At 44.9% G+C, this 26,081-nt stretch overlaps 1 protein-coding gene across 1 annotated transcript; it reads left to right on the plus strand.

Annotated features, from left to right (window-relative positions):
* The first annotated feature begins 1,639 nt into the window (after window positions 1-1,639).
* On the plus strand, window positions 1,640-24,887 carry LOC118782438 (CKLF-like MARVEL transmembrane domain-containing protein 4). Its single transcript, XM_036535795.1, has 4 exons — window positions 1,640-1,997; window positions 16,815-16,991; window positions 23,128-23,226; window positions 24,535-24,887. Exons 1-4 carry the CDS (start codon window positions 1,812-1,814, stop codon window positions 24,697-24,699), a joined length of 627 nt encoding a protein of 208 aa, XP_036391688.1. The 5' UTR covers window positions 1,640-1,811; the 3' UTR covers window positions 24,700-24,887.
* Window positions 24,888-26,081: the final 1,194 nt, after the last annotated feature.

The raw sequence follows: 26,081 nt of genomic DNA on the forward strand, positions 1-26,081 counted from the left end.
TCTGCTTAATCATTGAGTATTTTCTGCCAGTTTGCACTAACATCATTTTGATTACATTTATCAGTAACCTATACTCATTTCATTGTAATCTGAGATTAAAATACATAGCACTGTTAGTGCTTTTTGCACAACACGATTTCATAAGGTACACATAGAAATATAAGTACATTTTTGCCATGCCCTTGTTATTTATGTGTAGAAATAAATAGTTGTGTTTGTGCCAGTTTAATATATCAATGGAGTGAGTTTTCTGTTGGCTTCTGGGTGTAGATTTCCACAATGGCATATCTAGCTGCTGCCAGTGACTTGGACTCGGAGAGCATGACTGTTGCTAATTCTTTCAGACTGAGTGGTTCATGGTGATGCCAAGAGGTGAACTACAGACCTGCAGACAGATGTATACAGCACATCTCATAAATCAATTGCAGGTGAGGGTTCAAAAACAGACATCACTCCTTTTTTAGTATACGGAGTGAAGCATGAAGACAGGCTGAAGAAAACATGTATTTCTGCATGTCTTAAAAGTTTCAGAACACACCTTGCTCTGATCTCCAGTATATGTCATCTGTGCTGACAGTGAGCACCTACCATATAAACAATGCATATATGAAACATCAGTGAATTATCGTCGGTCTGTTCTCAATATTATGTGATATTGTGTGCTAAACCGTTAAAACAGACTATGCCATTTGGATGGGCCACAGGTTGATTCCGATAATTTCATTGGCGCATCCAGTAAACATTTTTCGAGTGCTGCGTAGATTTTGCATGTGTTCAGTGACCCTTAAATCATTTGAAAGGCGTTTCCTTTTTCGTTGTTCTTGACACCTAAAGATACCAATTATGGAATAATATAATAACCCAAAATTTTAATTAGAAACGCACAGAACCTGCTTTGGGCTTTCGTGAAGCTTTATAGGGAGGATGATACCTGCCGACGCGTCATAAGTACACACCTGTGTAACACGTCACGAGGCTAGACTGATACTTCTCCGGCGAAGCCGCTGTTGAGGTCTCTGCTGTGGATGAGAGACCTTGCTGAGGCGTCTCTGGACATACATTCGGCTAAATGTTTTTCAGGAATAGCAGAGAACCTCTGAGATTACAACTACTGGGCCCCATTCATTCATTGGAGGTGTGTGCTATGCACTAAATCTGTAGTTTTACAGGATTTTTCGACTTGTGTAACATTTTGCAGAAGACTTCGTTTCACGCGATTTCGCTCTGAAAGAAACGTTCTGTTTACAGGGCGGAGACTAGCAGTTAACAACATTAGGATTTGCATTTCAGTCTTCAACTCCAGTGTACTATGCATGTCTTCTGAAAAAAGAACACGACTTCTCTCGGGTGTTTTACAAAGAAGGTTTTTCATTTGCCGAAAAGTATCTCAAGGCGAAGCAATGGAGCTCGCTCTTCGCTGGCACTAAAATAATGGATAGGTGAAACGTCAACAGTGCGTGTGCAACAAGAAAGAATTATTCACAAACTACAACTGGTTGTGCCAGATTACTGTGAATTCCAGCACTCAAGTTCCATTTCTGAATGCCACGTGCAGTGTATGGGTTTTTACAGGAGCTACATTGTGTCAATGAAGGACATTCCTTGAGGAAATGAGGTACCGCTATCGAATGTGCCGAAAAGGACACGACACAGAACTTGAAGCTGATGCCTAAGTAAGCAGCTGGTGCTGTTATTGGTGTCTTTGTTTTTTCACATTCGTGGATTGTACACACCGGTTGCCTACAAAAGGGTTTCTTTTCCGCTTTGTCAGTCAACAGTCCTACTTCGTCGGAACTGACACTGAATCGATCATGAGAAATACGGAGGAGGCAGATGGATTTGATGGCGAGGCCTCCAACACTTCAATGATATCGGGGGCTAGTAGTCCCTATCAACCGACTACTGAACCTGTAAATTCAAGAAATGTCTTTGGGGGAATAAAATGCGACACGGGATACCTTAAATCAAATTTTGGAATTTTGAAACTAATTGAAGTGGTAAGTGCTGTAGGGATAATCTGTGCGAATGTAATGCGTGTGTGAAAGTTAAACTCTGTTTCGAATTGGATTCTACGGTTTTATAATGTAATATAGTCCAGACATGGTTTTATGCATGCATTGTAATAACACACCCTATTCTGTTCAAAGACTACAGACCTCGCCAACAGTTGTAACTGGGTGATCGAAGACATGGGTTAAAGTTACGAATCTGAATTTCAGCAGTGTACTAAAGGTACTCATAAGGCCGCTTCAGAAACATCTTTGCAAAACTGGCGTCTTGTCAAAATATTTCTGTACAGCCATTATAGTTCACCTGACTAACGCAAAAGAACCTACTGTAAATTGATTATTAGTATTATTATTCAGTGACATTAATTATTATGTCCTTCAGTGTCTATATACAATGGGATATAGCCTCGTGCTTCTTAGTTCCTAATTTGGGTCATAATCTTCATATTGATACTGGAATGAAATGCTAGTGTAATTCAGTTATGTTTTGTTGTAAAATATGTGAATAGGCCAAGCTCAGCAGCTGCATTTGTGCTTAAGGAAAAGTGGAAAACGCTGACTTATTTCAGTTTTATCTCTACAAGGTTTTTTTTTCCCCAGTTATGCATGTTAAGAGAGTTGTAAAGATGAAGGAGGAAAATCTTACCTAAATGAATGTCTGTTGTACACATGCCAGTATGCCAGAGAGTCTTTTTCTCTCACACAGCATGGCATCTCAGTGTCACCAAAAGCACTCCCAGTTCCTGTATCCAATGTCCACCAGCAGTTTCCAGTGATAATTGTTCCAACCTTTTGTGCACCATAAAAGATGTAGTCCTTCCTTTATTTACAACAGCTGATATATAATTGCATATTGCATACAACATGTGAAATGGAAACGTTTTCTCTGTAGTAACAGAAGATTGTTTCTGTAAGTGATGGAAGTTTTAGTTTTCAGGTTACTTGTCATGACAACATATACTATAGTAATTGATTATTACACAAGGGAGGTGGTTGGTTTGACCTTGTCAAATATCAGAATATTACATGTGTTAATCTATATAGATTTAATGCACACAAATATTGTTTGTAACAAATTCTTCATAACAAATACTAAATGGAACTGTTGCTGACAAATTTACTTGCGACAAGGCTATCTGCCCTTGACAGATGGCTGATCTGTGTCGTGTGTATGTGCAATATTTATCCACTTGACCTAATTCTCTGCCAGTAGGATTGATGCTGAGTTTAAGAATGGGATTGTTTTCATCTGCTCATCTGATTGAGTCTTGAATAGGAATGCTATTTCCTATTGGCAACAGCTGGAAGCACAGCAGGCGGAGGAATGCAATAGTTGCAGCTGGATAATGGGGTGTGTCTGCTGGGGCTTATGTTTCAGCAGAATATCAGAGTTCTCTTCTCAATGGCTGAGGGTGTTAGGCTTTCTGTAGCACATGAAACATAGTCAGGAACATGTAAACTATGAACTCTGACAAGGAGTGTTTATTGACCTTTGGCTTGGATTTGGCTCACTTCTTTAGTTCACAGGTTCTCGTTTAGGGTGGGATTTGTTTTGTTCCTATTGTCAAGTAAAAAAAAAAAAAATCACATGAAGAGCTCAGGGATGAGGTTGAGCAATTTTCCATGGGTATGTCCTGTTTTGTGGAGAATTGCTTGGGTCTTGGTATCTGATTTGTAAGATGTTTAATTTTATTATGAAGATTTTCAAAATATTTAACAGGTGGGTGTCATTTATCAAAGGCATGACATTGAGTGTTTACTTAACTAAAGTGCAAGTCAGTCCATCTAGTGAAGTATTATTGATTTGAATGGACAGTTGTATATCGATGTTATGATATTGATGTTAAATTATACTGGCAGCATTTTGTTCTGTGTCATATACACTAAGAAATTATGGAAAAAATGGCAGTTTTCAACAGAGTTTGGGGAAGTACACTTAAAACAGATATTTTGGAGGAAAAAAGAAAATAAAAACTCCTAAAGCAATGCTCACACCAGGCTTATCGAAAGAGGAAGTGGATCCAACTGATCCATTGACTAGTCTTTGTGCTGTTCAGTAATGGTGATTTTTTTTTCTTTTAGCAATAAATAACACAGTACCATGGAAAAACACAGAAACAGAGGAAGTAATAAAGTCACAAGTAGCTGAGCCTGCTGCCAAGAGAAATAAGCTTATGTCAGGGTTAGAGATAACATGTCTATATGCAGGCTTTGTACTGAATGAAAAGTTGTTCAGATTCCCTCACAGTGAAACACACACACACACACACACACACACACACACACACACACACACACACAGCTAATTTCAGCGCATTGTCCCATTCCCCATAGAACAGTATTGCTTTTCCATGTTTACCCCAAACCAGTGCTACTGGTATGCATTGGCACAAATTGAAAAACAAGTGCGCTTTTACAAAGAATATCTAGTGCACTGTTTTCACTGATTAGGGGTCTTTTCAAGGAGATGTTCCCTGCCAGTCTGAAAGTCATGTGTCACATGATTCCAGTTTATGCCCAGGGGCTCTGCATGTGCACTGTAGCCCTGAGCGCAGTCACCCCTCTCAAATCACAGTCACTTTTCAAGCAGAAAGAAAGTGTGGATTGAGCTGTGGTGGATCATACACAGACAGCGCTCACTTTGTCTGGGATATTTGTTTTGGGTAGAGGTTTAACTTGAGGTCAGACTGATTTGTGAGTGCCAAGTTGAACTGTGAGTGTTTCTTGAAGTTTGAAGATTAAACAATATTTCCTGTCTAATGAAATTTATTACCATCAGTCTGCAAAATCAACCCACTTCTTTAGATTTGACTGGCCCCCCAGTACTTCATGTCTTTAAAGATTAACAGGAAGTATGGTTAACTTTTGGTTTAATTTATCCAGTGTGGTAATGTCATCTTGCCCTGAATAATAGCTTGCTGACCTTATGGTGTTACTCGGAAGGTTAAGGCAGGTGTCCCTGTGACTCCGGGGAATATACAACCTGTAAAACCCAGTTTTGATCACAGCAGATTGCATATGTGTAATACTCAAGTGGTGGTAAATGTATCAGTCATTTCCTCATTGGAGTAATTTCCTTTGTCTACTATACAGGATGACATCCACTAACTCTTCTCACCATGAAGTTCACAAGTTTGCAATTCCCTTTTTACTTTTTTCCACATAACATCTTGAGGTAGTGTAGCTATTGTAGATGAATAGTTACATATTAGTGTTGAAATGTAGGTCTGTTTTAGAAACATTAACTTTAAGCTTGAGAGTATTTCCAGGTGCTGGGTCATCTGGGAGAAATGGCATCTACCTCTCCTGAACCCACCAGCAAATAATTTACTGAAGGCCCCTGTAGGAGCCAGGTCCGACATCTTGTGGTTAATCTCAGTTAAATGGCTACACCTGGTGCTATATCCGCCATATTCAGTTAATGGATCATCCTGAATGTTAGTTAAGGTTGTAGTTTAATATTAGACCAAAAGCAACTGTGTAAGAAAGTCTTACAGTTTTATCCCCATGTAGTTTCTTACTACTATAGCATGATGTTGGATTATTATGGTGTATTGGCTGTTAGGGAATAAAATAAACCTGATGTTTTTTAGGTTAGTAGATAATTAAAATAAACCTGATTTTTTGGGTTATGTCTAGCATGTAATAAAGTGTAGGACACCTGTTTTAAATCAAGTAAACCTCAGAAATTAGCTCTAACCAGTGAAAAGGTTTTGTGTTTATTGTGTGGCCTACACCCTTGTCTGTGTCTACTGTAAATTTAATCTTGTGCTTGCCATTCATTGATACCATATAGAATGCCCATGTCTAGTTTGTACTCTACCACACTCTCTTAGAAGTGCCTGCCCCAATACTGATATTATGTTTGTGTATATTAAAGACTGTGGGTGACCTTCAGGTGCAGGAAGAAACTGTAACTCCACAGTCAAACCTGGCCAACTAGAGGCTGCAGTCCCACCTGTCAGCTGACAGCCTGTCTCCTTGTGTAGGTACATGCTGACAAATTCCAATGGAGTATCCTGCAGCCACAACTGGGCTTTGTAGCAGTGTGTTGTGCAATTCCTATAGAGCAGGTGCCCTCAGGTGGAATTGGCAGCTTAGATTTGTTTTGATATTGGCAGCTCTTGTGTCAGTCTGTATTATACCGTAATGTGGGCAATATCCATGTCATTTGTCAGGTCACATTTGATTTAGCTGTGTTTTCACAGGAGAATTACAATGGTAACAACAGCACCCCATTGACTGCAGTCAATCTCTGAACCTCTGTTTGATTTTAACACATGCTGTTCTGTTTGAGAAAAAAACATTACTCTTTCTTGTGAGGTGTGTTTCACGCTGTAGGCTGGCCTGGAAAACATATGTTTTGCAGAGGCTGCATAACTGCCTTAGATTAGTGCTTAATTTCTGTGCAGATTGATATGAGACAGTTTAGGTGAAATGAGATCAATAATTGTGTAGAACTCCACATCACAAATAATCATGTGAAAAAACAGAGAGTGTGAACTGGGAGCGCTGCATGGCCCGTGAAGCCAGATTGTCCTGCTTTAATTCTATAACATATGGTGGAGGAGAAGGAGGGGGAGGGCTTTGTCTAAGTGGCTTTTACAGGCAGCTTATAGAGAACCTGATCTGGGAGGTAAAGAGTGGGGCAGGCAACAAGCTGGGGGAGATGTGAAACGTAATCATTATTCACACATGTACCCAGCGTGCTCGCTATTACTCCACTGTGCTGCATTGCCCTCACCTGATTGCACACTGGACAGTATTTATACATTCAGTTAGTCTGCCGCCTCCTCTTTACCACACCGCTGTCCCACTAAAGCAGGGGTGTCAAACTCATTTTCACTGAGGGCCACATCACTAAATTTCTAGGTCATCGAGGGCCAAATAATCGTTGACCATCCATTCAAAAAGGGCAACCATGAAATCTGCATGGCAGTACGATTCGTTTTTTCAAGACAGTTTGAACACCGTTTCATTGGGAATCAGTAAAACAACTACTAGGCTAATTTCCCATTTATTTTATTTGATTCCATTTCAATACATTTCCAACTTTTTTGTTTCATATCTTTTAACATAAAAATATTACAGATTGGCGGTGATTGAGCCCTTTGGCTCGAATGAAGTTGACAGTTCTGATGACAACAGCCATGACATTGTCCATTTTCAGTGTTTTACAACAGAGTGCCTCTCTGTGGAGTATACAATGAAAATTCCAAAACTCACCCCCTCCAAACTGCTACACTTCCTCTCGAAGTCTGGCCACAACTCCAGCTTTCACACCGATCATTGATGGTGCGCCATCAGTCGCTAGACTTACGTATGGCATCAGATTTATGTCAAAAGTCGCGAGCGCAGAAAACATTCTCGCGAGCGCAAGAAACATGCTCGCTTGGCCAGCGCAAAGCAGAAATTCTCTCGCGCGTGGTGGCTGCTTTGTGCGTGAGAATGTTTTCTGCGCTCGCAGCATGTTTCGTGTGCTCGCAAGTATATTTTCTGCGCTCGCGACTTTTGACATAAATCTGACGCCATACTTACGGCACGGGCCCAGTCTACTCCCAATTTATCCAATGATGCAGCGAGACTACTGAAGATGTCGCTAGCCGTAGTAGTGTCAGTCATGGGTACCAGTTCTACGAATTCCTCTGTGATGTTACAAGTAGAGTCAACACCTCTAATAAAAATCGCCGGCTGTGCCACATCCGTTATATCTGTACTTTCGTCAATTGCGACGGAAAAAGCAACAAATCCCTGAACTTTTTGAATGAGCTTTTGTGTCAGCTGTCCAGCGATGTCCTCAATCCATGTTAATGTAGCCACCAACTCCTTCACTTTCTCCTCCTGCAACTGGCCGGTGTAGCGATCATACTTCTCAGCGTGAGTAGTCTGGTAATGCCATCTAATATTATACTCCTTTGGAACAGCTACTTGCTGTGAGCAAACTAAACAGATACACTTACTGTTAACATCCCCAAAGAGGTGGGCGTTTGTCCATTTTTCCTGAAAGGCCAGACACTCTTTATCAACTTTTCTTATCTTTGACACCATTTTCTTGCCAGCAAGTAGCTAGCTCGCGATCTTTCTTTAGTCATGAAAGATGACTAGCTGATCAGTTGAAATAGGTTGTTGCCACCTAGTGGATGGATGACGAATTACGTTTTGTGGTAATGGTAAAGAGTTGACGGAAATAGTAGGGCCTGTATTACATCCTCTGGTTGATGTGCGGGCCGGATGTGGCCCGCGGGCCGTATGTTTGACACCCCTGCACTAAAGTCACTCATTTTCTCTACATTGAGACACAGAATATTTTGATGGGAGTTAAGTGTAAATTGGGCTAGCCTATGTCTTGCATTTTAAATAGGCATTTCTCGTCAGAAGAACTTGAGTGCAATTGAAAAAAGTTTATGAAACACTGATCGTGGGGTGTGTGTGTGTGTGTGTGTGTGTGTGTGTGTGTGTGTGTGTTTATGGTCATGTGGAACTCCAGATCCCAAATAAGTGTGTGATTATTATTATTATTTATGACTATATTGACATATGTAATTGTAACGGGTGGTATCTTGCGTTGTGTTTTTAATACGAAGTTACGTGGGTCGGCGAGCGAGCGAGTTTCTAACCGAGGTTCTCGCTGCTCACTGCCAACCCCTTGCGGCCAGCATCGTTGCCAGTTGAGCTAAAGGCAAATTGCTGTTAGCCCGTCGGCAACAACGCTGCTTAACCAGGTCTCAGGGGAGTGACGTAGCTGCTGCAACCGCTTGGGTAGCTGCTACCCGCTGCCTATGGCTTTATGCAGGACTCACACAAGCTATTACTTCAGCTCTGCTACATAATTCTGGAACAAAGTGCAGAATCTGTCACATTTAAAAAAAAATATATATACCACCTGTGTAAAACACAACATAGGCAAATTGTATATTTTGCCACTAGCTAGTTAGTCTGTCTTTGATAGCCTAGCCACTTTGGTGGGAGATGGAGACACAGGAGACATGTTTGTTCCTAACTGGACTGTTATCACAGTGGTACCACACCACATGAATGCAACTGGAAAGCCAAGAACTGGTATAATTACTATGCGATGACAGTTCCAACTTCATAAATCAATTTGTCAGAAACAAAGGAGAATTTCTCTGCTCAATAGAAATGAATGGTGAGAGTTTTTCAGGAAAAATGTCCAGTGGTGATGGTTGTGCATCCTGCAGCACTGATGGTGGAGTATGCAACCATTAGTTTTATGCAGGAATGCAGGAAGGGGCTAGCTGCTAAAACATTCTCCACATGCCCAGTCCTCTGCATCTCAGCAGAAGAATCTGCAGAATCTCATTTGATCATAGACTTGCACATAGTGCCAACACCATCCTACAGCTGTGGCTTCCTCCCAGCCTGCTGGATTCACCCAGATAAATGGGAAGATTCTGAGTGTGGGCCTTGTTCTTTTTCTGCGTTCATACTTGATGCATCTTTGTTTTTATTCCAAGTCTAATGTTGTTTTAATTTTCATTTCATTTTTGCTTTTCTAACATGTGAAAATATATATTTTTAACTACCACCCTGACCTGGTAATTGTCAGGCACGGGGATCGGGACACAAGCGTGGACCACCGGGTAAACGTAGCCAAGCGTTTAATTACAATCAGCAGGCAGTTCGTCGTACAGGGACAGGCAAGGTTCAGAAACACGGGGAAGCAGTCCGGGGGCAGATCCAGGATCGGAAGTCGGGGCGGGCAGAGTCGGTAACCAGGCGGGCGAAGAAAGTCAAACAGGATGAAGTCGGCGGGCGAAGGACGAAGTCGGGAGACAGGCAGGTTTCGGCAAACAGCAATCAGAGAGCAGGTTTACTAAAGCGGGGACGAGACAGGAAGAAACTTACTGTAACAAACTAGCAACGAGACAGAGAAACGAGGGGAAGATATAGGGCTGGGGTAACGAGGAGATGGGAAGCAGGTGAGCAGGCAGGCAGGTGCAGGCAATGAGGGAATAAGGTGGGCGGGGACCCGGCGGGGAGCCGGGCGGGGCAGGAACACAAGGGAAACAAAAGCACACGGACAGGGAAAACAAAAACACCGCGGCTTAAGGGGGCGGAGCCCTGACAGTACCCCCCCCCTACGGACGCCACCAGGCGTCACGGCGGGTTCGCCAGGGTGTCGGCGGTGGAAGTCCCGGATCAGGGACGGGTCCAGGATGTCCCTAGCAGGAACCCAGCTCCTCTCCTCGGGGCCGTAACCCTCCCAGTCCACCAGATATTGCCGACCGCGCCCCCGACGCCGAACCTTAAGCAGGCGGCGCACGGTGTGAGCCATCGCTCCGTCGATCAGGCGGGGCGGCGGAGGAGCCCGGGGAGCAGGGCAGAGAGGGCTGCGGACGACGGGCTTAACCTTGGAGACGTGGAAGGTGGGGTGGACACGGCGAAGAGAGAGCGGGAGCTTAAGCCGGACCGCCGTGGGGCTGATCACCTTGGCGATGGGAAAAGGACCGATGAAGCGGGAAGCCAGCTTGCGGGAGTCCACCTTGAGGGGAAGGTCCCGAGTGGAGAGCCACACCCGCTGACCCTGGCGATAGCGGGGTGCCTTGGAGCGGTGGCGGTCAGCAAACCGCTTAGCCCGAGCCGAGGAGCGGAGCAGTGTGGTGCGCGCGCGTCTCCAGGTGCGGCGGCAGCGCTGCACAAACGCCGTTGCCGAGGGGACCCCCACCTCCTCCTCCTGGGCCGGGAATAGGGGAGGTTGATAGCCCACACAGCACTAGAAGGGCGACAGCCCCGTGGAAGCAGAGGGAAGGGAGTTGACGGCGTATTCAACCCAGGGGAGGTGCTGGCTCCACGCCGACGGCTCCCGAGACGTCAGACACCGTAGTACCGTCTCCAGCTGCTGGTTAGCCCGCTCGGTCTGGCCGTTGGACTGAGGGTGAAAACCAGAAGACAGACTGACGGTGGCCCCCAGTAACCTGCAGAACGCCCTCCAAAAGTTGGATGTAAACTGGGGTCCCCGGTCGGACACCACGTCGGAGGGTAGACCGTGCAGCCGGAATACCTGGTTGATGAGTAGCTGAGCGGTCTCCCTGGCGGAGGGCAGTTTGGGTAGGGGGACAAAATGCACGGCTTTAGAAAACCGGTCTACGATGGTGAGGATGGCGGTGTTACCGTCAGATGGTGGCAGGCCGGTAACGAAGTCCAGGGCGATGTGGGACCAGGGCCGTCTGGGAACAGGCAGGGGTTGCAGCAGACCGGCGGGGGGTCGGGTGGAGGTCTTGCTCTGGGCGCAGACCGAGCAGGCGGCGGTGAACTTCCGGATGTCCTCCGTCATAGTGGGCCACCAAAACCGCTGGCCAATGAACGCCGCTGTGCGCCGGGCTCCGGGGTGGCCCGCGAGCCTAGATGAATGTCCCCACTGCAGGACCTGTGAACGGACAGACTGGGGAACAAAAAGGCGGTTAGGGGGACAGGAGCTGGGACCCGGTTCGTTCTGGAGGGCGGTGCGGACGGCGGTCTCGACGTCCCACAGCGCCGCTGCGACAACGCATCGGGCTGGCAGGACTGTGCTGGGTTCCTGGGAGTCCTCGGAAGGGGCGTGCTGGCGCGAGAGGGCGTCGGGTTTACCGTTCTTAGAGCCTGGTCGATACGACAGGGTGAAATTAAAACGGGAGAAAAAGAGAGACCAGCGGGCTTGTCGGGGATTGAGGCGTTTGGCTGATCGAACGTACTCGAGATTCTTGTGATCTGTCCACACCAAAAATGGAACGCTCGCCCCCTCCAGCCAGTGCCTCCACTCCTCGAGCGCCAGTTTGATGGCCAATAGTTCCCGGTCGCCGATGTCGTAGTTTCGCTCGGTGGGCGTAAGGCGGTGAGAGAAGTAGGCGCAGGGGTGGAGCTTGTTGTCGGCGGACGATCGCTGAGATAGGACCGCCCCCACTCCCACGTCCGAAGCATCCACCTCCACCACGTACTGACGAGCAGGATCGGGCTGGGTAAGGACAGGCGCCGAGGTGAAACGAGCCCTCAAGTCGCGGAATGCCTCCTCGGCAGCCGGAGCCCAGGTGAACGCTCTGTTGACAGATGTCAGGGCGGTGAGGGGAGCCGCTACCGTGCCGTAGTTGCGGATGAAGCGACGGTAGAAATTAGCGAAACCCAGGAATCGCTGCAGCTCCCTGCGGGAGGTGGGGCGAGGCCACTCCTCGACTGCGCGGACCTTCTGCCGGTCCATGCGGATACTTCCTGCCGTGATCACGAAACCCAGGAAGGAAGTAGTGCGCTGATGGAAGGCACACTTCTCCGCTTTCACGTACAAGTGGTTTTCGAGCAGGCGCTGCAGAACGCGGCGGACGTGCTGTACATGCTCAGGCAGGGAGCGAGAGAAGATCAGGATGTCATCGAGGTACACGAACACGAACTGGTTGAGCATATCTCGGAGGACGTCGTTCACCAGGGACTGGAACACGGCTGGGGAATTCGTCAGACCGAACGGCATGACCAGATATTCATAGTGCCCCGAAGGGGTGTTGAACGCCGTCTTCCACTCGTCCCCCTCGCGGATCCTGACCAGGTGGTAGGCATTACGGAGGTCGAGTCTCGTGAAAACGGTAGCGCCCTGTAGCGACTCGAAGGCGGACGACAGAAGAGGCAGGGGGTAGCGGTTCTTGATGGTGATGGCGTTGAGGCCCCGGTAATCGATGCAGGGACGGAGGGAGCCGTCCTTCTTCCCTACGAAGAAGAATCCGGCCCCCGCAGGAGAGGAGGAGGGGCGAATGAGACCGGCCGCGAGAGACTCCCGGATGTATTTATTCATGGCCTCGGTCTCCGGTGGCGATAAAGAAAACAGTCGCCCCCGAGGGGGGGATGAGCCGGGCAGCAGGTCGATGGCGCAATCATACGGGCGGTGAGGAGGCAACGAGGTGGCGCGGGACTTGCTGAACACAAGTTTCAGGTCCATGTATTCGGGCGGCAGCGCCGACAGGTCCGGGAAGTCCTCGGGAGCGGAAGCGATCGACGTCACAGGGGTAACGGCATCCCGAAGGCAGTGGGAGTGGCAAAAGGGGCTCCAGCCCAGGATTCGGTTGCCCTCCCAGTCGATGTGGGGGTTGTGCCGCGCCAACCAGGGGCGACCCAGGACCACGGCGGCTTGCGGGGAGCGGATGACGTTGAGGACAATCTCCTCGCGGTGGTTGCCCGAGACGAGGAAGTTGACCGGGGGAGTGGCGTGGGTCACGCGAACCAGGGGGGCCCCGGTGATCGCGTGGGCTTCCAACGGCGAGTGCAGGGGGACGCGGGGCAGGCGCAGCTGGGTTGCCAGGTTGGCGTCGATAAAGCTGCCATCCGCCCCGGAGTCAATCAGGACGGAGACAGCGTGGCTCTGACCTCCGACGAGCAGGGTGGCTGAAAATAGAGGAAGGGTCTGGGGGGAATGACGCAGGGGGGTTACACTCACCTGCAATCCCCCCACTGCGGGTGACCGCTGGCCCTTGGCCGGGCAGTTCGCCACAAAATGGCCAGGCTGCCCGCAGTATAGGCAGGACTGGGTGCTGAGTCGCCGTTGTCGTTCCGCGGGAGACAGGCGGGTGCGGTCGACCTGCATCGGTTCGGAGGTTCCCGGGGATGGTGGTGCAGGGCTTCTGGCCGGCATCGGGAGGGGTTGTTCACGGACGGGACCGGGCAGGCTGCTGGACGCTCTCTCCCTGCGTCTCTGCGAAAGGCGCTGGTCCACGCGGATGGCCAGGTCCACCAAGGCCTCGAAGCTGGCCGGCAGCTCCCGAGTAGCCAGCTCGTCCTTGATGGACTCCGCGAGACCGTGGAGGAAGGCGTCGAACTGGGCTTCCGCGTTCCACCCGCTGGTGGCGGCCAGGGTGCGGAAGTCGATCGCGTAGTCCGACACCGAGCGACGACCCTGGCGAATCTGCAGCATCTCTCTTGCTGCTTCGCGGCCCTGCCTGGAACGGTCAAACACCCTTCTCATCTCATCGGCGAATCCGGCATATGAGTTGCAGAATGGAGCGCCGGCGTCCCAGACAGCAGTACCCCACTCCCTCGCTCGGCCGGTCAGCAAGGTAATGACGTAGGCGATCCTCGCCCGGTCGGTGGGGAACGTGGAGGGTTGCAGCTCGAATATCAGGGAACACTGTGAGAGAAATGAGCGACAGGTTCCCGGGTCCCCCGCGTACGACTCGGGGGGTGGCAGCCGAGGCTCCCGGCCGGGAGGCGCTGGCGGAACCGGTGGGTAGACAGCCGCTGGCGGAAAAGGTCGGCTCTCCTGGCCGAGCTGCAGTTGTTGCAGCCGCGCAGAGACCTCAGCGAGGCTGGTGGCGAAGCCCTCCAGGGACCGGCCGATGGAATCCAGCTGGTTCTGGTGTCCGCCCAGTAGAGCACCCTGGAGCTCCAGGGCCGTCCTCAGCTGAGGTAGGTCCGCTGGGTCCATCTGGCTAGTTCGTTCTGTCAGGCACGGGGATCGGGACACAAGCGCGGACCACCGGGTAAACGTAGCCAAGCGTTTAATTACAATCAGCAGGCAGTTCGTCGTACAGGGACAGGCAAGGTTCAGAAACACGGGGAAGCAGTCCGGGGGCAGATCCAGGATCGGAAGTCGGGGCGGGCAGAGTCGGTAACCAGGCGGGCGAAGAAAGTCAAACAGGATGAAGTCGGCGGGCGAAGGACGAAGTCGGGAGACAGGCAGGTTTCGGCAAACAGCAATCAGAGAGCAGGTTTACTAAAGCGGGGACGAGACAGGAAGAAACTTACTGTAACAAACTAGCAACGAGACAGAGAAACGAGGGGAAGATATAGGGCTGGGGTAACGAGGAGATGGGAAGCAGGTGAGCAGGCAGGCAGGTGCAGGCAATGAGGGAATAAGGTGGGCGGGGACCCGGCGGGGAGCCGGGCGGGGCAGGAACACAAGGGAAACAAAAGCACACGGACAGGGAAAACAAAAACACCGCGGCTTAAGGGGGCGGAGCCCTGACAGGTAATATCATTTGAGGCTGTACTGTTTTGAAAAATGTATTGTGCAGCACATCTTTGTCCAACAGTTAAGCATTGTTAAATTTTCATAAGCTACCAGTACATGCACAAGAGGTTTTTCTGGAAACACTGCGTTTTCAGTCAATTGCTGCAGAGGGAGATCCATGGAATTTATTACAATGAATGGTGTCAGCATTCCATAAACATTTTTATGTGGAAATGAGTCTGTGGCAAATGCGTTTAAACCACATTTACACCATAATTTTTTAGGTATTCATTTTTGTAACAAAGGTTACGAGTGGATATACCACTATTAAGCTCCTATCCATAAATGTGAAATTTAGATTTTAGATCACAGGGTTGATTCTCTGTGCCTGGCAGGCAGTTGATTAAAAACAATTAAAAACAGTTGTGCTTATCAACTGTGCTGTGAGGAGCAGTTGTACTGTTTCTTAAGATAACATTTCAGACAGAAGCATCATTTACTGTCCAGTCTATTTCTATCCACCTGTGTGTAACAAGAAGTAGTCGTTTGCATTATAGAATGCCAACATTCTGTCTGACTGGCCTTCTGTGATTGCATGTACAGTAGTTAAGTCATGATAGGTGCCTTACATTTATGGTTCGGTTTATGGCTATAATATTTTAAGGGAGCACCATTGTAAAAAAGTTTCCTGCAAATAAATTATTGCCATGCGTCAGGGCAGATTTTTTTTCCCCAGCCATTGGAGTCAGAACTGTATGAAAAGAACTGTGTCCACTGTTTGCCTGATATTTACTTTACATGTCCAACTGGAAAGTCAAAGACATTCAAGAAATCATGTCTACCTTCCTATCTCAGCTGTTAAAAGTAGTACCTGGTGTGGTTATCTTTTACAGAGATGCATTTGAATGGTTATAAGGAGATGGGGGAAGGAAATTCCATATGGCTTTGTATTTCTTGCCAGTCTTGGTCTCATTCTGTCTCCCTGTGTAGTAGATTTTTGTAATGAAGATTGTACCTCCTGGTTATTTTGCTGTAAAAACAGTCTGTTGAAGTAGATGTGCTGATAATACACTTAAGCTTACTCTAGGCAATGATATGGAGGGGGTAGCATATTTGCTTTATTCAGCATTTAGTTTTTGATGATGACAGCATACTCTGTAGTCTGTTCCTGCTCTGATACGTAGGTATGTGCATGATCTGTAGTCTTTGATGAAGATTTGCTGTCTTTGGTGTATGTTTGTAATGGGTAGTAGGTACCTCCTGCTTGAGATATGCTTTTCTGGCATGTTCAATGGTATATTATGTTAAAAAATGTTTGCTGCCTCCGATATATGATGTACCTCCACAAAAATGCTGTCAGTTATTCTCTAAATCAGCTATGGTTACAGTGACCCATTCACCATTAAAATGTATATCAGAATGATGCCAAATTACATTACACAGTACCACCAAAATGAAGCAATAATGTAATGAAGCAAAAAAGTGAAGAAGTCACTGAAGAAACAGATGGTAGAAACTAAGTTCAAATGGTGCATGTTTGTGCTTTTATTATGTGGCTGTATGAAATTGTGTTTGAATTTTGTTAAAATGAGGTCAGATAGTAAAGAAATAAATGTTTGTGAGGTCTTAGAACCCATGGTTATTATGGTTACTTAAGAAGGAGACCCTGAAAGGGGCCTAACTCACAGTGCTGTGTAGACATGGTGTATTCCCCATCAGCCTACAGCTTGGCAGATGGTGTATCAGCTGCCTAAACAGGGGGTATAAAAACGCTGTGTCCAGTTTTGTTCATATGTCCTGTTGAGAAATGTGAGATGGTTCTGTTTAGAATGTGTAGTGAATGGTTGCTCATGTTGACTTGCACTATGTTCCTTGCATTGCAGGCTCTCTCTCTCATTGCCTTCATCTGCATTGAGACCATCATGCTGTGCTTACCCTGTGGCGGCGTATACTTCTACGAGTTCATCAGCTGCAGTGCCTTTATCATCACTGGCTTCCTGCTCCTCATCTACAGCCTCAATCTGCACACAAAAGTGCCCCATGTCAACTGGAGCCTCACGGTGTGTACTGCTGTACTGGCGGGCTTCACTCTCACTTGGGGTGTACTCAGCTAGGAAAAACATTTCCTAGCAGTCTTTTTTTGTGGGAACCTCTGTAGCGTAACATAATTGTGATTGGCCCCGATGCAAATATTTTTTCTTTATTTTTAACCCTTTCGTGTGCTAAAACCGGTGTGATTAGGACACTAGATTGGAAAAATTCTAGCTAATTTTAGCTTTGAGGAAACAGCGATTTAACGTTAAAAAAATATAGCAAATGCTAACTGAAAACTTTGAGAAACTTAATAACGCTAATGAAAACATAACAAACCATATAACGTAACACGCGCGCTACATAACATAAAAATAAGTTACATGCGAAACGGTTAATAAAACATGAAGTTTTGGAACATTTCAATAAGGGCAAATAAAAATACATAAAAATAGGCATTGACTCAAAACCATAAGTGTTATACACAAGGTGGAAAGTTGGTATATATAGCTATCACAATTACAAGTAATTTTAGTGGTATCGTTGAATGGTTACTTTGAAGACTACGTGAAACCATCAATGCGCAAGAGGACCCACCTACAATAGTAAAGCAGCAAAAAAATCGCCTTCTTGCATGGGCCCCTGACAGCTTCTGGGCCCCGGTGCGCAGCACCAGTTGCACCGTCAATATTTACGCCAGTGGAACACCTGTTTACAACAGCAACAGCTGCTTAACTTTGTAAAGATGCTATATGCAGCAATGGCTGATACTAAGAATATGTTTTGATGTTTAAATGCAGTACAATTCATTTGGGCCATCTGCTCGGAGCTGTGGTGTCTATGCTCCTGAAGGTATAGGTGCTTTTCATCCAGAAAGTGATTGACACATTGAAAAACACAAAAATCTAAGATTCTGTCCAGCTGGTAGTACAAGTTAATTAAAATCTGAGCTTTAATTGCCTTCACTGACCTAGTGGAACTTCAGAGCAATTGGTCCCACTCTCTCACAATATAGAATAGCAGATGGTATATCCAAGAAAATCTTTTTAAAGGACCAGTTACAAAGTCAGAAATATAATCTGGATTTGATTTAGTGAATGCTGTGCTCAGCAGAAATTGATTTCTTTAGAGGTATGAATCCAACCAAAACTATCCTATTGCATATGGTATGTACATGAATGCTTCTTTGAAGTGTTTTCACTTCAAATAGACATGGGATTCAGTTTTGGCATCGTATTTGGCTAAATATGAGCTCACATCTTAGTGATACAGCTAGTCCTTTGCATATTTATTCATACCCCTGACTCAATGGCAAAAACTAAAACAAATTACAATGGTAATGAAAGAAAAATGTACATATTTTTGCTTATTTTTATGTTATACTTTAATTTGCGTAGCAGCGAACAACATATTGTTCACAAATAATGTGTTTTTTTTTTTTAGAAATCACAAAAGTCTCATTTATTCGCATCCTTTTAGTTCATATTTTGTGTAAATCCTCACCTGGTATGGATTGCCCTGATAAGATGCTTCCTGTAGTGATTTATAAGGTTCTGGCACCTCTGAGTGGGAAATTTGACCATTCTGATATTTTGGTTTTCAATTGTGAACTGAGGTCAAGCCACAAATGTTCAGGCTGAATGAGGACTGGAGATAGAGATAATCAGTTCACATTGAGGCCAGTTAATTTTGTGCTCAGGTAACCATTTCTTTGTAGATGTTGATGAGTACTTTTGATTGTTATCAAGTTGCAACATCCATTTTTAGCCAAGGTTAAGCAGTTTGACAGATTCAACTAGGTATTTTGCCAAAATGTGCTGGTACCTGTTGGAATTTGTAACTGCTATTATTTTGACAAGGACTCTGGGACCAATAGATGCAAAACAACTCCAAAACATAATAAACCCCGCACCATATTTCACAGTAGGCATGGATTCTTTCTCGACAGAATCACCTTTTATGGCAAAGAAAAAGATGATGAGCCTGTCCAAAAAAAGTTCATTTTCATTTCATCTGAGACATTATGAGACATTCCCAATTCAGACACTCAGAAGTACTCTAAAGTAGGCTCTTCTTTGCAACATAGCTAGGAATACAACATTCACGCATACAGCTTTTAATGATTTTCACACTTTATAAGCTCAAGATGCCAGTTTTTAGAAAGTCTCCAGCTTTTGTTTTTGGAGTTGTTGACTCCTGAACCACTTCTGACTTTCCTACGGTGCTATGATAGACGTGGATGATGATCTTGACAGTATAGCCACTATACCAGTAGTCTTAAATATATCAATAATGGGCATTACAGTGGAAAATTGTAGATTTGCCTTTTTGTTAATTCCTTCATAGCATTACTTGAATTTGTGGAGGTCAATGGCTATTTACATTGAGTATTCAGAATGCTCTCTGAACATAACCAAAATGACCATAATGCTACTGACTCTTCTCTGTTCTTTTAATCTATGGGGAAACAGCCTTTGCATGCCTCTTTATAGTTTTTGAAGCTTGCACTGAACTTCCAGTAAGCACAATATTTAACTCTATATTGCTTTTGTAGGATTTTTTCCCTTTATTGGAATGTTTGTGGACCTGATTACTCCATTTGTGGACCTGTTATCAGAGGCTGATTTCTCCACACCTCTCTAACTGTGAAAATAGACATATTTCATATATTCAGTGCTCAGTATTTACTTACGTGGTCACTTTCTGTATGTGTGTGTGGGGGGTGGGGTAGGGGGCAGTAAACATTCTGTTGCCATGGCTCATTAAAATAGTGGAGATTTATAGGCTGTGGCTGGGTTGCGGTTCAGACAGACAGTCTCTCGCTTTCCCCTCAATGACTGGGACCCTGCTGTCACCAGGCAGAGCCAAGGGCCATAGGCCGACAATAAGTATAGCCTTTCATTTGTCCTGGAATAGAACGGTTCGACTGGGTAGCTCATTGTGAGGCCTCTTTGATTGTGTATATGTATTTTGGTTTTGAAATTTTTTTGGATGGCTGGCAGACAACCGACTCCACAGTGATTGTGGCTGGGGATTTTTGCATGACACAGCAGTCTGAGAGTAAACTTAGAGGGGTAGTTGCTCCTCACACTAACTTGCCATCAATTACCCAGCATCAGAGCTGATTTGTAATTGTGGTGAGTGGGCTAGTGGAGTTTTGCAAACCGGCGATGTTTGTAATATTTTTGGCAATACTGAATGGAGAGAACTATTCACTCTCTCCAGAGTAAAGACATTGTCGTTGAGTTGCATGGTAAAGGGGCCTTAATGTCTGGCAGTTGGAATAAATGTTCATGGTGGTTGCTCAGATTGGGAGGGATATCATAGTGTGAAATTTATGTTTTTGTGATATATGTGATGAAGGATAGGCTTTTTCACACTTGACAAGGTTCCATGGGTGGTTTGTATAGGTTATTAGGTAGCAATGACAATATTTGGCTGCTAGTGATGTATTAGCAGAAAAATTATGAAGTGTCTCCAGCTAGCTTCCTTATGCCTATGCACAACAGTCCCTATGCATTACTGAAACCAAAGTAGGATATCAAAACACCCAGGAGAACAGAATGACTGTAGCCCTCCCTATTTCACTTACATCTTCACTCTGAATAAATGCCTTAGTGTGAGAAGGGTTGAGTCCAAGGAAGCATGCAAACTGGGATAATAAATGCAGAAGTTTTAATTTTCATAGGCTCAAGTCTGTTAAATCATTGTAGAGGGCCAAGAACAGAAATAGCCTGATCTGCATAATTAAATTCACAGACTTTTCCTTGAAAAGAAGCTAAAAATAGGCAATAGACTAGATTCATATTCCTGAAATGTGCCAGACCTGTTTTGAGAGAAAAGTAGTGACCTTTTTGAGTGTGAGAACATCTGTTCTTGTAGACTGGGAACAGGAAGGTTACTTTCTCATAGACAGAGCAAGTACTGATGGTGACAGTTCCAGCGTGTGCAGCGCAATCAGGCAGCTTTTTGGAGGGGGAGATACCATGCTTGGGATGAACAGGGTGCAGTTCCGTGATAATGGAGGTCACACACAGATAACCTCACATAAGTTGATTATCCTCAGCTTTCTGCAAGTCAAGACTGGTGCATGAAGCTTGTGTGTTTTCCTGGTGGTGGCACATGTTTTTGAGGAGTCTCTTGCCCGTTGATTCAGCCATGCAAGGCACATAGCAGGCAGTGCAGTTTGTATGCTGTGAAACATACAACATTGTTGACTCAGGTACTATTCATATAATCCAAGGGGGCAATTAAGCCTTGTTGTTATAATTAATCAGCTGTGAGCCCCAAATCCTCTGCTCTTTGCTTTATATAAATATATTCCTAAGAGCTGCGTTAAAGGGGAGTTGAGGAAAGCTTCTGATCCCTGTGTGTGCCGAACAGGCAGAAAAAAGGTTGAGCTTAAATGAGAATTGCCAGCAGGCAATGTTTATGTAGATATTCTTCCATTGAGTTCTCTTGCTGAAACTAGGGGCTTCCTGTTGCCAAGACTCTCATGAGACCATATGAACACACAGATCAACACATTTGGTACAGTCATTTAAAGGAATTGTGCTGGGTTTTAAAAAACCTCTGGCAAAACACTTCTCTGTGTGTCCATATATCTATGCTGCAGACAAACCCCTGACCAATACAGCTTGCTTTGCTCAGATTCCCAGCTTGCCAGAAGCAACAGAAATTTCTAAGACTTTGCAATTTTTCCAAGTGGAAAAGGAAGTGAGGTAGACCATTGCACTGATGAAAGTAGAAGTGATATTGAAATAGATGAGTGCAAGTGTACAGATAGATTTGACTGATTTTCAGAGCATTTAGGTATGACTTGTGAAATTACTCTGTCAGAAACATGCAGCAGTTATGATGAACACTATGCAGAAACATTCATTCGGTGTGAAAGGGCCTCCCTGTGGTGGTAAAGAATCAGTAATGTAAAACCAGAAGGGCAGGAGTCATCGGATGCTGGCAGAAAATGATGTAGCCCTGAAACAGCATTAAAGACTGAGTGAAATGAGAGGTCCAGCCCTATTAATTTTATGCTCCTAGCATGTCATTAGAGCTGTTACTAGTACCAAATAAAGAAACACCTTTGAACACCTTGTCTGGATTAATACATGCTGGTTCTGTCAACTGCTCTCTCTGTTTAGCTTCAGAAAAAGAGATGTATGTGCATACACAAACACACACACACATCACAGTAAAGTTACCTTGGCTTTTGTGTTGCAAATTTTTTACACCCGTTATGAACTCCTGAAGCTGCTTAATAACAAACTGGTCATTTGAATCAGCTGTGTTGGAGCAGGGAGAGATCTAAAACATGCAGGACAAGGGGTCCTCCAGGAGAGATTTGGGAAATGCTGCTCTAGAGTGCTATCTGTTTCTGTGTCATTGCTTTAACAGCACCTGAAATTGGCAGTTAGATCATTATTGTCATAATGGCTTTCTGTTTGGATCATTGATCCATATCTTACGTTTACATTTATTCATTTAGCAGATGCTTTTATCCAAAGCGACGTACAAAAGTGCATATAGTGGACAAACAACAGGCACAAGGGCAAGATGTGTACAGGTCATACAATGCAGATAGTGCTGAAGCTGAGCACAAGGTCAGTGTAGTGAGTGTAACTAATCTGATCTAAGGTTACATATATCAAATATAGTCACTGGGACAAAAAGTGCTGCTATGCTATCTAGTCAAAACATGCTGCAAATACAAGGTAAGAGAGAGTGCTACAAGTATGAGCCAAGAATCTTAGATTAACATGGTCAAAAGGCAAGGGTGTCAGTCCAGGTAGAGTCTGAAGAGATGTGTCTTCAGCCCATGTCTGCAGGGTTGGAGTAAAGAAGTTTTTCTCAGGGAGGTGGGGAGTTCATTCCGCTACTGGGGGGGGGGATTTGCTTCTCTTAATAACGGTTTGTGTTGCCTGTATATCATGTGTTGCCAACATGTTATACGTTCATACCACACACATGGTCAGTGCGACTTTGGCTCTTGAACACTGACCGTACACAGTCTGTGTTACAGCTTACAGTTCTATGTGCTCTGTACATTCTTTAAAATTCTGTAAAATGCCTTTGCATACCCAAGCCACTGCAGAGTCATCTCAGAGAGTACAGAACTGTGAGTCTCAGCAGGGATTTAACCAGGTGTCTGTCTGTCTATTTCTGCAGGACCTGGTAAACACTGTTAGCAGCACCTTCTTCTTTTTCTTGGCCTCCATTGTGCTTGCAGCACTGAACCACACAACTGGAACAGAAATTGTGGCTGTGGTGAGTGTCTCCACCCTGGTCACCTGCAAGGCTGAACCTACAACCCTGAAATGTCCCCCCCCCAACACACACACTCACACACGTGTAGAGTAACCACTCACTTGTTTCACTTAGAACCACACTGCCTCTTGACTAGCTGATAAAGCTGTTTGCTATCTGGGAGAAAGGGCCATACTAAAGAGCTCTTTCCTCATTCATCCCTCACTGTCTGGCTTTTTTGCTGTGAAAGAGCTCTTTGAAGCTTTCTATGACATACCTCCTCGAGGGAGAATTCCCCAGGAGGATTGGGAACACTGGTCAATGAATTGCCTTTGTGTAACACTACTGTAGACTCTCAAATTCTTGTCTCAGATGTATGGTATCGTAAAGTCATTATTTGAATAACTGGAATTATAAACAAATATTGTACATGTATCACAAGACTGTGTTGTACAGCAGCTCTGTCAACTACAACATGTTTTGAGTCTCTGCAATTAAAAAAAAACTTTTATGATATATATTTTTTCAGGTAACAGTTTTTATAACAGATTGTCTGACATGAAATTGAGTTTTCTCTTAAGAGCACTGCTGCCCCCTGTGGATGCAAAAGTGAATTTCAGTCAAAAGTATAGCATCCTATACTCACTTTACTCCTAGACAGTGATTTCATTCCAACATACTCTGTGACAGGAGTCTGAGAGGATAGCCAGACTATTTGGATACAAAGTAAACCAATAACCAAAGGGAAAATGCAGAGTCGATGAAGCTACTTCAGAAACTGTTAGCAGACTCAGAGGATGAATGAAAACACACAAGCTACTTTCCCTTAATACATCATTTTCTTTTATCAGTGTCTTTTGCCATTCACACTGATAACATCTTTAGCCACAGCTTTCAACCATTGCACATGAAAATAGTTGCAAATATTGCATATGTCTATACCACTGGTCCCTTGTGCAACTTAAAACCAATAAAACTGACCAACCCCCAAAGGCTCCGAAGAGCTGTGATTGTCTGACTGGGGGCTGTTAGTTCTGTTGCACTATTTGGCTCTTTCCTGTCAAATGTTCAGCTTTCCCTTGGGAAAGTAGGTTTACAGAACTGGTAATATAGGTAGGTATATAGCAGGCCATTTAAATTTACTGCCAAAATAAATATAGTAAAGGATGAGATTATACCAGTTAGTGGAGTAACCTATTCGAAAATGCAGGAATGATTTGTATAATTTGTATCATTTTGTTTTATTGCACCAATCAAGGTATACTTCATGTTAAAGGAATAATGAAAAAGACCTTAGGTGAACATCCTGTATGTCATTTCCCTGTGCAGATATTTGGCTTCCTGGTGACGGCTGTTTATGCCTTCAACACATATTTGGTGGTGAGGCAATGGCGCAAGGGTGATGGGGGCTCCACTGGTGCCCAAACCAGTGAGTACACACGTGCTCGCACTGCTTCCCGGAGTGATATGGAGGCACAGCCTGAGCTCCATTAACAAGCCAGTCTCCAACAGAAAGTGGGAGAATCACATGATGCAGCTATTTCTCCAGGCAAGTAGTCTTTCTTTGGGCTCTGGCCATTGTCCCAGCCCTGAGGACTGTACAATGCAAGACTGAGATGGGACTGTTCTCCAGGATAGTCATTCAACTAAACTAAGTCTGATGACCCAGTTCTATCAACAGGCTGAATAATATTATTTCAAATGGACAAAGATCTTTGTGGTTGGAAATCTCTCTTTAGTGTCTCTAATAGAGGTTAAGCATATGAACCTCTTTAGTAATTTTGTAGTTTACTCTTCATAGGTGCTATAACCCTGCAAAGGTTAGAGGTGGTTGTCTTAAAACACTGTGGGTATGCCTGCATTCAAATCACGCACTTTCTGCAGTGTTTAAAGCAGTTTCCAAGCTATTGTTTTGGAAAGGCTACCATCACCATAGTCAGCTCCTGATCACTGGCTACAGATTATCCTGTTCACAGATTATCTCTGGTGGTAATTGCAAACATATGTAATGCCTACAAGTCATTGCAAATAGATACATTATTTAAGAATATAACACATTAATGTACTATTGAAATGGGCTTATGAGTAGTTCAGACAGCTTGGGTTTGATCCTAGCCGACAGTTAACTGCATCCCATAGTGGTGGAACAAATTGGCTTTATTCCACCAGGGATAGGGGTGGGTAGGTTGACCAGGGTGTACTCATCTCACAGCTCTCAGGCACCCTGTGGGTCCTTAGGTGCCTGCAAGTTGCTTGGGTGACATCATTTCAGTAGCACTTGAGTCTTCCAACTGGCAGCCAATTCACAGTGGTGTACTGTGTGACTTATAATGGAAAAAAGCTACCGGCTGCATGCTAGTATATCAGAGGTTTGCATTCATTTCACTTCAACACTCAAGTTGTTGCAGTGAGACTAGGCCAAAGCACAATTGATGATTTCAAACAGGACTGCATAAAGGGGAAAAGCTTTAAGAAAAGGTAAGATAAAATACAGCCAAATAATACAGTTAGTTTTTTCCACACATTTTCATCAATGATAGTTTCCTGCCTATAGCAAAGTTATGATATATGGTAACATTAGTTAGCTATTGCTAGTATCTTGCCTTGTATCATGATATCTTGTGACATTTTTTTTCTTTTTTCAGAAACAAGTGTAGTACTGGTTGCCGTCTTTACAGAGGATGTTAAATCTCTGGCTACCAGTATTTATTTTTTGATGTTTTATGTTTAAAGTTATTTGTATGTGAGAAAAGTAGATAAACTATTAAAATGACATTTTGATATAATTTTTAGACACTCATTTTCAATATTCTATAGCAGGGCCCTCTTCATTATCCCAGAGATTGGGAGTTGGCTTCATCAGTAATGGATTTGTG

This window comes from Megalops cyprinoides, chromosome 8 (assembly GCF_013368585.1).
Source record: "Megalops cyprinoides isolate fMegCyp1 chromosome 8, fMegCyp1.pri, whole genome shotgun sequence".
NCBI classification, from domain to species: Eukaryota; Metazoa; Chordata; class Actinopteri; order Elopiformes; family Megalopidae; genus Megalops; species Megalops cyprinoides.

What these genes read in the sequence shown, in the direction of transcription:
- LOC118782438 (XM_036535795.1), top strand. Translation starts at nt 1,812, where the DNA reads ATGAGAAATACGGAGGAGGCAGATGGATTTGATGGCGAGGCCTCCAAC. An exon ending in TTTTGAAACTAATTGAAGTG is followed by an intron (nt 1,998 to 16,814) that starts GTAAGTGCTGTA and finishes CTTGCATTGCAG; the next exon opens with GCTCTCTCTCTCATTGCCTT. An exon ending in ATGTCAACTGGAGCCTCACG is followed by an intron (nt 16,992 to 23,127) that starts GTGTGTACTGCT and finishes CTATTTCTGCAG; the next exon opens with GACCTGGTAAACACTGTTAG.